Genomic DNA, 12,434 nt, shown 5'->3' with positions numbered 1-12,434 from the left:
GAAAGTGAAACTGTTGACAGTTGATTTTTTGAATGATTAATGAAAGATTAATTGAGAAACGGTAGCATTGTAATAAATTACATTTTTCTCAGTAGCTAGTAACACTGCATGCAACATTTTGTAAGTAACTTTCCCAACTCTGACTAAAAACGTCATCTTTTCACATTTAAAACTGTAGATATTTGTTGCTCATAAAATAATCTCAAGTGTCATCCTATAAAAGTCCTGTTTCTAAATCCTTTAATGGGGTTTACATCCAAATGTTTCGAACTTTCTAAGTGAATTAGGTGAAAATGCGCAAAATGAACATGCGACCGTTTCCATTTAATATTATTTTGCGAACATTCAGAGGGGGGAGACTGTTTATGATGTCATATTCATATTTATGTCACCTTACAAGCGCTTTACATTTTGACTACAGTAATTTCTGGATTACAAGACGCTACTTTTTTCACTTGCATTCATCCCTGCGGCTAATACAAAGGTGCGGCTTATCCATTAAATCACAATGGGGCGCACTATGAAGGAAGCGCAAGAGCGTCAGGCAGAGCAAACCAAACCAAGTGAGCCCAAATACAGTAGGAGAGAGAGAACAAGAGACAATTTGCACCCTCATTATGGAAAATAAAGTAGCGGGAACCCGGTGCGGTAACATTAAAAACACCTGCAGCTTACAGTCGGTTGCGGCTTATATGTGTAGTATTTCCCAAATTTTGCTGGCACGGCTTATAGTCAGGTGCGCCTTGTAGTCCAAAAATTACTGTACTCTTTCACCTACTGATGACACAGCATCAGGAGCAACTGATGGTTCAGTATCTTGTGAAAGGATACTTTGACATAGGAATTGATGGGTTCGCATGGGATCAAACACACAACCTCTGGGTTGCAAGATAACCACTCTACCACTGAGCCATGCTGCCCCCATATGAGTGTCTCTCTGCCACAAGACACTCAGCTCACTGTCAACAAAATATTCATGTTCACTTCTTTTATAAATTCCAAAATATTTCAATTTCTTGGTTCGCCCAAAAATGCTTTACTTTATCATCCGTCACCATTTTTTTATGTCGACAATTTGTACGTGTGAAGTAATAGCCAGTCAAAACATGTGACGTGGTATGCGGTTCTGTTATCGTGTATTCGCAAAACCTGTTTTCATAGCCAAAATTCGCATTTTCCTTTCATCTATATGATGAAAGATCCACCCCCTCGGAGCATAAAATTTTTGGGGCAAATTTTGGCCCTTTTTTTTTATTTCTAGAATTTCCATTCAGGTTTATTTTCGCAATTCTTGAGTATTCAAATAAAAACAGGTGGCTAGAATCCGATCCATTTCATTGTTAGCATACACTGATTTTGTCATCTCTTTTGGTATTTTTCTATGTTTGTCAGTTGCTGGAAACTGTCTTTTAGAATTATTTATTAAGACAGACACATATAATACAATAACAGGTTAAGGGGCTTGTAATGTCCTAATGACATCTAGATGGTAGGGCCATCAGATAGGAGGAAGCTGGCTGGCAGATCCACCTGAACAAGATCCCATCTTAAATACATCATGACAGCAAGAGGGATTCATAAAAATGGACTTTTGATGATAAATCACAGCCTAATGATAAAAGTGACCTCCTAGCTTTCAAAGCCCAAAAATCCAATTCCACAGGGACTCGGCTGTGTGCAGTTCACGTCTGTGGGCACTGCATGGCCACAGACAGAATATCCAGTTTACGACTGGAATTTGAATTGACTAGGTCACAGTGAGAAGGGAAAAGCCAGCTCGCATTAATATGCAATGATGTCTGTAGATGGGACCAGACTTTCACCTTTCTCTTCCCAATTAAGCTCCTTTCTTAATGCTGACAATATGTATGTAGTATTATGTGCATTCATTGAGCACATCGAAATGACGGTAAGCAAAGACCTTAAAAAACACGTTTTTCAACTCCTGTGGCATTCTCAATGCCGGACAAGTTTTCTACGGACTACTTTCATCTATCACAGGCGATCTTTGCGGCGATGTCATCCTGAGGCTAACACTTATTTCATGAAAAAATAACTTTTATCAACGACAGCTCCCAAAGAGTTCACTTGGAAATCAAGCAGCAAAAATTGGAGCACGTTTAAGTTTTATCTCCGTACGCCCTCACCAGCTCTTTCTGCCGTTCTCGGCCTCACATGTAAATCACGTTGACATCCTACTCCTTGTTTGTTATGCTTAAATTCAAAGCCCCGCCTCACACATAAATCAAATTGGCATTCTACTGTGTGCACTCTGGCTTCTTGAGGACTGTGCTTGGCATGCACTTTAATTGGATTTTGTGTCTGTATTTAACGTGGCTTAGAAACTTGTGAACTGCCTCAGCATGTGTGTGCTCACACATGGAGCTGTGAGAGCGTAATGACAATTTCATTCACTGTTCTCCTCTGCTTTAATTCGTCTCGCCTACCAATCTGCATGCAGAGATCAGTGATGCGGGCAGCGTATCAAACTCATGTTTGTCACCCCACCCCCCCACCCCCCACCCCCAACGGTGATGATGTGTTGTTGCCTTCTTTTCTGCCCAGTCGATGGACAAATGTAGCTGGTGTGTCGGTTATGTGGGTTAGCCATTGTGTTCTCCAAGTGTTTTTTTCCCTCAAGCTTCACGCTGACAACATTTTACCCTTTGATGCTTGGTAACTGTACTGATACTTTTCTTTCTCTCTGCAGGAGGCTGAGTGGCACTGTGATGAGTTCACCAAGGGAGCCTGCTTCAGCCGAGGAAAGTCTGAGGTATGTTGTGCATGGATGGAGTAAGTCCAAGCATTTGAAGTGTCACATCGGTTTAGGAAATATAAATGATTACTTCTGTTTTATGTCAGCTGGTCAGGAAAATTGTCCTGGTCATAAGCAGTGTTGTGTTTTGCATTTTTATTGTGTATGAGAGAATTTGCTTATTAAAGATTTTTCACTCCAATTCTAAGTAAGGATAATTTTTTTACTAAATGTTACTAGTTTATTTAAAAAAAAAAAGTTACACAAGGATTGAGGAATTAACTCACGACCTTTAGCTTGGGAGACTGCCACTCTACCACCTGAGCTATGCCACTCATACTGTTTGCTTGTATCCAAAAGGAGTAGATTGTCTCCCAACCTGAAGTTGTGGGTTTGTTCCTCAACCCTTGAGTGACTTTTTTTAAAAACTCTTTTCCATGTGTAAATTTGACTATGTTTAGAGTGAAACCAAATAGACTCTGTTTAGAGTAAAATGTACTGTGTAGCAGTCTTTTTTTTTTTATTCAATTCAATTCAATTTATTTCATTCATTTGTAAAAGAAAAAAGACGATATAAAGCAATATTGATATTCAAAGTAAAAAAAAAATGAAGTAAAATTTGTTTCGTCTGCCCCTGATCAACACAAAAAAAAGAAAACACACAAAATGAATGACAGCGAGCGGTCAAGACGCTATCAGTATAACAATTACACAAAATTATTCAAAATTATTCAAATGTGTGTCCTTGTGCTATATATATTTTTGCAATAACTGCTTTCATACATTTTTAAAAATACAAATAGACAGAAGATTTTGTTTTATAATCCAAATTATTCCACAGACTGACACCTTGAGTTGAAATACATCGTTCTTTTTGTTTTGTTCTATGTTTAGGTTTGGAAAAAATGTATGTTCCTTTTAATTTGTACTCACTTTCCCTTTTTATAAATTTGGTTTGTGTATTAACTGGTAAAATTTCATGATGGGCTTTATACAATATTTTAAGGCGGTTAAATTCCATCAATTCATTAAATTTGAAAGTTTTTAGTTGTAATAAATAATGGATTAGCGTGGTCTCTGTATCCACAACCGCAAACAACACGAATAGCACGTTTCTGTAAAATATGGATTCAGTGTAGGTTTTGGCTGCACACCCCCACACTTCAATGCAATAGGTCAGGTATGGAACACTCAATGAACATATTCTATATGCGCTTTCCATGCCAAAATGTTCATCAATAATGATAGCTAGAAACTTAATTTCATTAGTCCTTTCTATTTCTATGCCTTGCACAGTCGGTGTTGCTTCGACATCCATATTTCTACAACTGCAAATCCTAAATCTGGTTTTACTAATATTTATAGACAATCTGTTGGCGTTGAACCATTTCATAATATTCTTAAACTATTTCTCTATTACTTGTAATACATTATATATATTTTTCCCGGCATAAAATAAAGTGGTGTCATCTGCAAACAAAATACATTTTAACAATTTCTAAATGGTTGTAATATCATTCACATAAAGAAGAAAAAGTACTGGCCTGAGAATTGATCCCTGAGGCACCCTACAAGTTACATAACTGTGTTTTGATTGCCTACTATTGAATTCAACATATTGTTTTCTATTTTTTAAATAACTGGCAACCTATTGATGTGCAACACCTTTTATACCATATTTAAATAGTTTATGCAATATATCATGATCTAAGGTGTCAAATGCTTTTTGTAAATCTACACGCTTACTAAAACATGTTTTTTATCCATGGCTGTGCAAATTATATCCAGCACTTGTATTCAAGGTTGATTATATTATATTCATGTCATTCATGTCATTCATCACTACGTCAAAGGAGGAAATGTTTCAGTCTCAGAATTTCTTCGGGACCAGAGGGAGCAAAATTTGTTGTTACTATTGGAGGATGAGATTTGACAGAATTACCATATCTTCCGTACTCTAAGTCACTCCGGAGTATTAAGTCGCAATAGGCCAAAAATGCATAATTAGGTCGAAAAAAACATAAGTCGCACTGGAGTATGTCGCATTAAGTATATAAAGTATAGTATAGTATATGTCTAGAGTGCCCTCTTGTGGCTGTCTGTGTGTATAAGTCGCTCCGGAGTATAGGAACAGCCAACCTATGAAAAAAGTGTGTCAAATACGGTATCTCAACATTTAAATGGGATTTTCCACCTTAAATTTAAAACGTATGCCTCAATGAAACAATACAGCTTCCGAGTCAGTATATGAATTCACTCTTTCGCAAACATTTTGACAAATTTTATTACATTTTCTATCATTAAAAAGGAAAGATTTTTTTTTTTTCTGTATTAGAAACAACTCAATGAACAGCCTATACCACATCGCCAAAAACAAAATATTCTTGGTTGGGGTAATGCATAGTTTTGTTTGTGCGCATTTGTCGCTGAACACTGGCACTCAGTCAGGTCTGTTTTTGATTTGTGTTTTCAAAAAAACAAAAAACAAATATCATTGCATTTGTTTTAATTATAAAAAAGATTAAAATTATGCTGGTTTTAAACACAGATGCACACTAACACAGACAAAAACACAACCTCATGCGCATGTAGAGGTAGTAATAAGGTCACCTAATAAGTTATGCCACCTCTTTGGCTGGCTCAATACAGTTTCACACTGCTGTCAACAGCATACCTCATTCCATCAAATACAATTCAGATTGCAAAATCACCTGATGTTGACATCACTTTCTTAACTGACTTTTTTTCTGCTTCATTCAATGGTATGTGTCGCTTATCTTTGGTTACGGAGAAAAAAATGGTGGATGGGTGACAAAGCAAAAGCAAAATGACGAGTCTGTAAAAGATATTGGGGCAAGTGGCTTTCATTCTGCATCTCCTTCAGGTGCATCCTTTATGGAGATTGGTGGTAATGGTGCGAAAGGATTTAGTTGCTCTTCCTGCCCCGGATGCTTTAGTGTTGAGGGCATTGTCCATTGGGGTAATTCATCAAAAGTATTGTGGACCCGGTATTCATATAAATTGGGGATATTTTCGTTTGCTTTGGTCTTTCTTTTTACATACTTGCAGTATTTTTCCGGGATCCCGCAAGCCTTGAGTTCTTTTAGTCTTTCCTCTTTACATTCTTCCAGCCAGCGACTCTTCTCCTGACTCTTGTCCTTCATGTTGCTGAGCTCATAGAGCCTCTCGTTGCGCTTGGTGAGGGCCACCACCTCACGTTCCCTCACCTGCTGCTTGATGCTCTCCAAATGTGCAAAAGCGTCCCTCATCCGCTTCTTCTCCTTCTCCTCATCTCTGCGCATGGCCTCCTGCGTGCACTTTAGCACCCGGTCAAACTCGGCCTTCTCTTTGGTAAGCTCGATCGACTCACAGCGCTTCTTCCACACAAGTTGCTTGTCACGCTCAGTTTGGAGTTTACTATTCAAAATCCACTTGTCAATCTTTTTGATTTGATTGTCCTGTTCGATCACGTCTGTTTCCCTCGCCTGCTGATAGCCGTCATAGGCCAACCTTCTGAACTGTATCTCATTCTCTGCCTCGTGCTTGATAGCAAAAAGGTCCTTCTCAATGATCTGACGCTTTCTTTCTTCCGCAGCCTTTATGTCCTCTTTTTTTTTCATCGCCGCTTTTCTTAAGACCGCCAACTCCTGGTCAATGATAGTCGGGCCTCTGGCTTTTGCAAGGATCCGGTCATGGTCGGCGCGTGTAAGACTGATTGTTTGTACATGGAGATCATCGCGCGGGACTCTGACATTGTATATGAAGCCTTGGTTGCAGATTACAATTGTCTTTTTTGGATGCATTCGTATCAGAGGAACCCTGTGGTTGGACTCCACCCCAAACAGACTTCCATCAACCTGAGCGGTCGGGTCCTTCATGCAGTACCGACCCTGCCTTGCTAAAGTCGACGCAGCGACGCTCATGATTCCGTTATTATTGTCCTTGGCAAGCAAAAATAATAATAATTCCAATTTTGTTTACAGCACGCGCAGAGGCACTTTCCGCGCTGTTCAGCATCGCCACCTGGCGGTCGATACGGGACGAAATAGAACTAGAAACTGCATTCTTGTCCCATCTATTCTTCCAAATATGATGTAAACACAAAGACCACCATGTAAAAATGGCCTACTTTAGCATAGAGGTGAGTAATGACATCACAAATTGTGGACACTCTCAACATAACTATGACTTCACAGTTGGCTTTGTCACTGAGGGGCCATAATATGACATCACTTCCACAAGATCTGTTGGTCTTGCAGGCGACGTCTAAAGACTACATATCATCTTCTATGTTCTATTTTTGTGATTTGACGTGCACTGATTTCAGCAGCGCAATAATGCATCGAGAGCTACACATGCACAGATTGGAACACTTTTTCCTTAGAAAACCACCTTTCCCACTATTTTTACCAAACTGGGCAATAATAACTGACTGGACAACAGCTTTCTATGGGTTTGGTTAATCAAACTACATGATGCCAACTCAGCGGAACCAAATATCCCATAAAATGGACTGCCTTTGGTGAGAATAAAACGCTGACCCATCTTCATTATTCTATCATATATTATATATTATTATGAAGGATGGGCGAATACCGATATCAAGTATCGATATTGGTACCGATACCAGCCTTATTTTAAGATATCGTACTCATGACGCCCTCTTGTGGCCGTTTTAAAATCAGGAACTAGAAATTAGAGGAATAGAGAATTGTCATTAATTTAAATTATAAAAAAAAGAAAAAGGAAATATGCTATATTTGAATATACATGTCTTAAAATGATTTGTCATTTTATGGGGGAAATTTATGCAGTAGTAGTATCGGTATTGGTGATATCAAACATCCCTAATTATGTACAATTATTCTTCCCTAAACATGAGATGCTTTTCAAATTTTCTTTTGATCCATGAAATATTCTGCTAATAACAAGATTTTCAAAATTTAAAAACACTACAATTTTACTGAAAATCCAATACACAATAAATTCTCACCAGTAACTATTTTTAACAAATTTGATCGCTATTCATTCTGGTGACCGGTGGTTGTGTTGTTACTTTAGCTATTGCTAACTGCTATCTTGGTTGACAGTTTTAACAGCGCTAAACATGCCAATGCACCGTAAGTCGACCTTTTTTGCTGTTAGCTACCTCAAAAATTTGTATCCCTTGCAACTTGAGTTGTCATGCGGCTGTTCTGATTTTGGCGCATCAAATCAATTCTAAAATGTTTCTATGTACTCCCTGCAATGTGCTCCCATTTTTGTCATTGCTGTTACTTTGTGCGTGGTCATTGAACGCACCTGGAGTCAACTGCCAACCACGATACTGTTAAATGCAAGCACTTTTTTGTGCAAAACCTCATTTATAAAACGGAAAACAACAACATGTCTTTAAATGAAAACAAAGGTGACGCCAGTAATGCTCAGCTCCTGGTCAGTCTGACTACATTTCCCATGATTTTTAGACACGGAAGCAGGAAGTAGTTCTCGTTCCAATATGACGCAAACGTGAATGTTAAAGTGAATAGTAACATTACATCATCAAAGACAGTGAGCCATTTCCAACACTTCAGATTGGTCAATACATTTTAAAACTAACACCCACATGTGTGGACTAACCAACAGAATAGAGTTTTGATAAATATGAAATTTACCAAATTGTGACTTAAGAGGTTTTGGCCTGATGCCAGCGATATAGAAAAACTTGTAACGTTCAGCATTAACACATTAGGGCTGTACAGTGTACGTCAGCTTCATTTTCACACGATTGCAAATTGCCATCTCTGAATCATGTTTGTTTGGGATATAGTTCATGTAGGCACATTGTTTTATTCAAATTATTTTCTTTTCTTGGAATGATCCATGGTTTTGCCAACCAGGGGTCCAACAGCAGTTTCACACATTGGCGCGTGTATTTTGTGACATGTATTTTATTTTATTTTAATGTTACAAGAGCACCATAATCTTCACATTTTGAGTTACATTTGAAAAATGAACAAAGTCCTTAAAAATTAAATACTTGTTATTCATTTTCCAAAGTCACACAGCCACAACAGATGAATGAAAGAGCCACATGTAGCTCTAGAACCGCAGGTTGCAGACCCTTTGACCAACCAATTGGTTTGCTGACTGGAAAACGGGACACCGAGATAGGACCTGTGTAAATGTGTGACAAAACAACAGGGCTGGTGAACTCCCATCGGGATTTAGGACACAAGGGTCAAAAACAGGACTGTTCCAGTAACTAAACATCTGGTCACCCTTATAGTTATGTATTGTATTTATTGAATTATTAGAGTTAAAGGGGAAGTCAACCCCCCCCCCCAAATTATTGACAATAATATATGTGACTTCACTCGTCTAAACATGACATTCTGATTAATATTACATTTGTGGAATATGAGTTAAGCAGCCAAATCCAGCTGTTTTTATCCACTTCAGGGTGCGGCCATTTTGCCACTTGATGTCGCCTGAAGATGAGGTCAGGTCAGGTCTCAGATAACTACCAATCACAGCTCAGTTTCAGAACAGGTAACAACCAATCACAGCTCACCTTCAGAACAGGTGAGCTGTGATTGATTGTTACCTGAGACCTGAGGAACACTGATGTCATCTTCAGGCGACATCAAGTGGCAAAATGGCCGCTCCCTGAGATGGACAAAAACTGCATTTTTTTGCTTTATAACTCATATTCCAAAATTTTAATATTAATCAGAATGTCATGTTTAGATTAGTGAGGTCACATATTGCATATTATTGTCAAGAAATGTTTAAGATTGACTTACACTTTAAATATTTGGGAGAAAGAAGTGCAGAGAGAATAGAGAAGAGACAATAAAAGGATTGTTGTGGTAGGTTTTAGTAACTGACGACAAAAATAAACAAAAATGTCATGTAATTGTACAAATGTCCTGTTTACCACATCCACCAGATGGACAGGTTAACATTGTAAAACATGTACAACTATCAGTAGCACCAGCAAGAAAAACAAGCAGGGGTGTGCATTGTCTAAATAACTGCAATGTAATCAAGTAATAATACTTTACAGGGTTCTTTGGTCTGCAATGGACTGTTGTCCAAGTCATTTGTCATTGTTTACAAACTTGTAGTATCCGTCAATGCTTGCAGCTGCCTAGTCCACCAAGGTTGATGCTTGGTCTTATGTGTAGCTTGCAGTGCACCTCACTTTACTCCTTCAAAAGCAAATTGTATCCATTTGACGGCATATTTGTCAAACTTCATTGTGAGTGATACTGGAAATTCTTGGATTTCGCTCCATCTTCCGCAGTCCTCTTCTTGACATAACCATAATATTTGTCCGGAACCCCACAAGCTCTGAAATCACTCAGCCTCTCCTCCTTGATCTCATCGATGCACTTATTTTCGAGCTGAACCTCGTCAGACACGTGTTTGGCTCCGCTCAGCCTCTCTCGACGCCTGACGACCGCGGCGTGCTCCTTTTCCCTTATCTGCTCTTGTAGCGCCTGTAAATGAAGGCGGCCCTCCTCTTTCCGCCTCCTCCCCCTCTCCTCATGCTTGATGAGCGCCTCCTGATGACACTTGAGCGCCCGCTCAAAGTCCGCCTTCTCTCTGGAAACGGCAACGGCCTCGCAGCGCTTTTTCCACTCGTGTTGGGTGTCGACGTCAGCCTGGATCTTGCAACGTTGGATATACGTGTCCAGCTTTAGAATCTGATTGTCGTTCACCATTTGAGCTTTGCACCGCATGTGCCGATAACGTTCTGAGCTCTGCATTTTGGACTGCGTGTCAGCTTGTTCCTTCTGCCTAACAGAGCAACGGTCCTGCTCCATCATCTTCAGTTTCCTTTCTTCTGCAGCCTTAATATCATCTTTTTTCTTTTGAGAAGCCGTTTCCCCAACCTCCTTCTCCTTCGCCAAGATAATCGGGTCCCTCGCTCTTGCCAGGATTCTCTCGTACTCAGAAGTTGACAGACTTAGTTGATCGCCACGTGCCTCCTCACGTGGAACTCGAACATTGTAAAGGACTCCTTGGTTACAGATCACAATTTGTTTTCGTGGCTCGTTTTGATGGGAAGGAACAGTTGGTTTCTTATCTGATTTGGAAGGTTTCTGTTTGCTGCTCATCCCAAATAGACCTCCATCCAGTGCCAACTTTTTCTCCTTGACATTGAGGAGCTGGAACCCACACACACAAACCTGATTGTAACATGGGTCGCAGAGGGACAGCGCGAAAAAGAATGAATACGGTCAACCATATTGGAAGACGAGTCTTTGATACTTTAACACAAGTTGAAAACTCACATGCGGATAGCATGAAAGTAATTGCTTGATCGTTCTTTTAAGTGTAGGTGACATCATAGAGTTGTCATTGTGACATAGTGGCTCTGATCAATAACTGCATAAAGAAAATAGAGGGTGCAATAAACTTAAAACACATTTTTTTTTTATCCATTTATAGTCACACCTTTGTCGAGTGACGTAACCAATGTATCTTAGTGTGACTCTACCGGCTCCAGCTTTTGTCACTAACAAGTGAACATTCTTTTTGTGTTGTCATATTTATGTACCAAACAGCTGCTTTACAACTAAATAAAACTTAAAAGTAAACCAAGGAGCTTTGATCCCTGATTGTTTGTGTCAACCTGTAGTTAACTTGACGTGGAGGATGGTTTGGACCTTTCACAAGCAGGCAGAGGCTTTTCCGGCAAGGGATGGTTTTCCTGAATTACAGTCTAACCCTACCTCAGTCCTTGAGTGTAAAATTGTTTTCCTCACTTCCCCTGTGAGAAAAGACTCATGTGGTTTACACTAAGAATAGCAATAAAGGGCTTCCTTCTGCTGCTGACAAGCCATTTGTGGTTTATCTGGCAGAATATACCACAAGTAAGCTATTGTAAAGACATTGCGCCTGTGCTTTTAAGTACATTTTCGACAAACAAATATTACACTCAGATTCACTTATCTGCTCTTCTGTTGTATATTTTATTAACTATAATTGAGTTTGACAGGGCTGTTTGCCTTGTCTTCTATAACAAAACTAACAGCCTGTGTATTACAATAGTCATGGAACATTAGTTGAGACGTAAACAAGACTGTAAGCCTGGGAAAATATTAACTATGCCATTATTTATTATAGGGCCAAGCTGTTAGAAAGACTTGCAATTACACAAGCATAATGTACATAGCTGAATGCTTTCAAGTAGCACAGCTATAGCAATCAAACTGTAGTAATGCACCAATAGATGTCGCAACTGCTGACATGAGAACGCGTACATGAGCACTCATAAAAACATACATTTGCTGTACTTAGTGTCAGCAAATGACACATTTTGAGAGTCTAAACTATTCCTCCTATATCACACGAGGGGGAAGATTGGTGTGGGCTTTACCATGAGCACCCATCCATTTAGCTAGTAGCGCCCGTCCATGGCTGTTACAACCTCTGAATCAGGATTTTAATCAGCCCTCTTCCTGAAGTCGGATCTCCAATTCAACAAGGGAGACAAATCTTACAAGCTAAACATAGCTGCTTCCTCTTTACTACTTGTACTCTTATTGCTAAGAACTTTTGAACATATGTGACTTTGAACAAACCCTTGTCGCAAGGAAGTTTTGAACATGATGAACAATTCCTTGGCCAAAAAGTGTTTGCGACCATTAAAACTTTTGGTGAAGCGATCAGTGGGATACGGGCTTAA

The 12,434-nt window shown here is 39.3% G+C and overlaps 3 protein-coding genes across 5 annotated transcripts in view; 1 reads left to right on the top strand and 2 right to left on the bottom strand.

The window, feature by feature from the left end:
- The window catches only part of sema5a (sema domain, seven thrombospondin repeats (type 1 and type 1-like), transmembrane domain (TM) and short cytoplasmic domain, (semaphorin) 5A), a 146,504-nt gene that overhangs the window by 68,603 nt on the left and 65,467 nt on the right, over positions 1–12,434 (top strand). For all 3 annotated transcript variants that reach the window (XR_015092160.1, XR_015092159.1, XM_086066381.1), the window contains exon 5: positions 2,711–2,773. Coding sequence is in view for 1 of the 3 variants with exons in the window: in XM_086066381.1 (XP_085922507.1) it covers positions 2,711–2,773 (63 nt within the window). In the remaining 2 variants the exon portion in view is untranslated. The remainder of the gene's footprint in view (positions 1–2,710; positions 2,774–12,434) is intronic.
- Positions 5,620–6,795, bottom strand: LOC147155637 (uncharacterized). The gene has a single exon (XM_086066624.1). The coding sequence runs from the start codon at positions 6,676–6,678 to the stop codon at positions 5,620–5,622; it is 1,059 nt and encodes a 352-aa protein (XP_085922750.1). The 5' UTR covers positions 6,679–6,795.
- On the bottom strand, positions 9,489–12,235 carry LOC147155636 (uncharacterized). The gene is made up of 2 exons (XM_086066403.1): positions 12,126–12,235; positions 9,489–10,911 (listed from the first exon to the last, which is right to left on the bottom strand). The coding sequence occupies exons 1-2, from the start codon at positions 12,126–12,128 to the stop codon at positions 9,994–9,996; spliced, it is 921 nt and encodes a 306-aa protein (XP_085922529.1). The 5' UTR covers positions 12,129–12,235; the 3' UTR covers positions 9,489–9,993.

Source organism: Leptonotus elevatus, chromosome 21 (assembly GCF_054856555.1).
Source record: "Leptonotus elevatus isolate MCC_2025b chromosome 21, RoL_Lele_1.0, whole genome shotgun sequence".
NCBI classification, from domain to species: Eukaryota; Metazoa; Chordata; class Actinopteri; order Syngnathiformes; family Syngnathidae; genus Leptonotus; species Leptonotus elevatus.
This window is presented reverse-complemented; position numbering and strand designations above follow the sequence as displayed.

Bases quoted from the DNA above. Each gene is read 5' to 3' on its own strand.
- LOC147155637 (XM_086066624.1), bottom strand. From the start codon at position 6,678: ATGAGCGTCGCTGCGTCGACTTTAGCAAGGCAGGGTCGGTACTGCATG.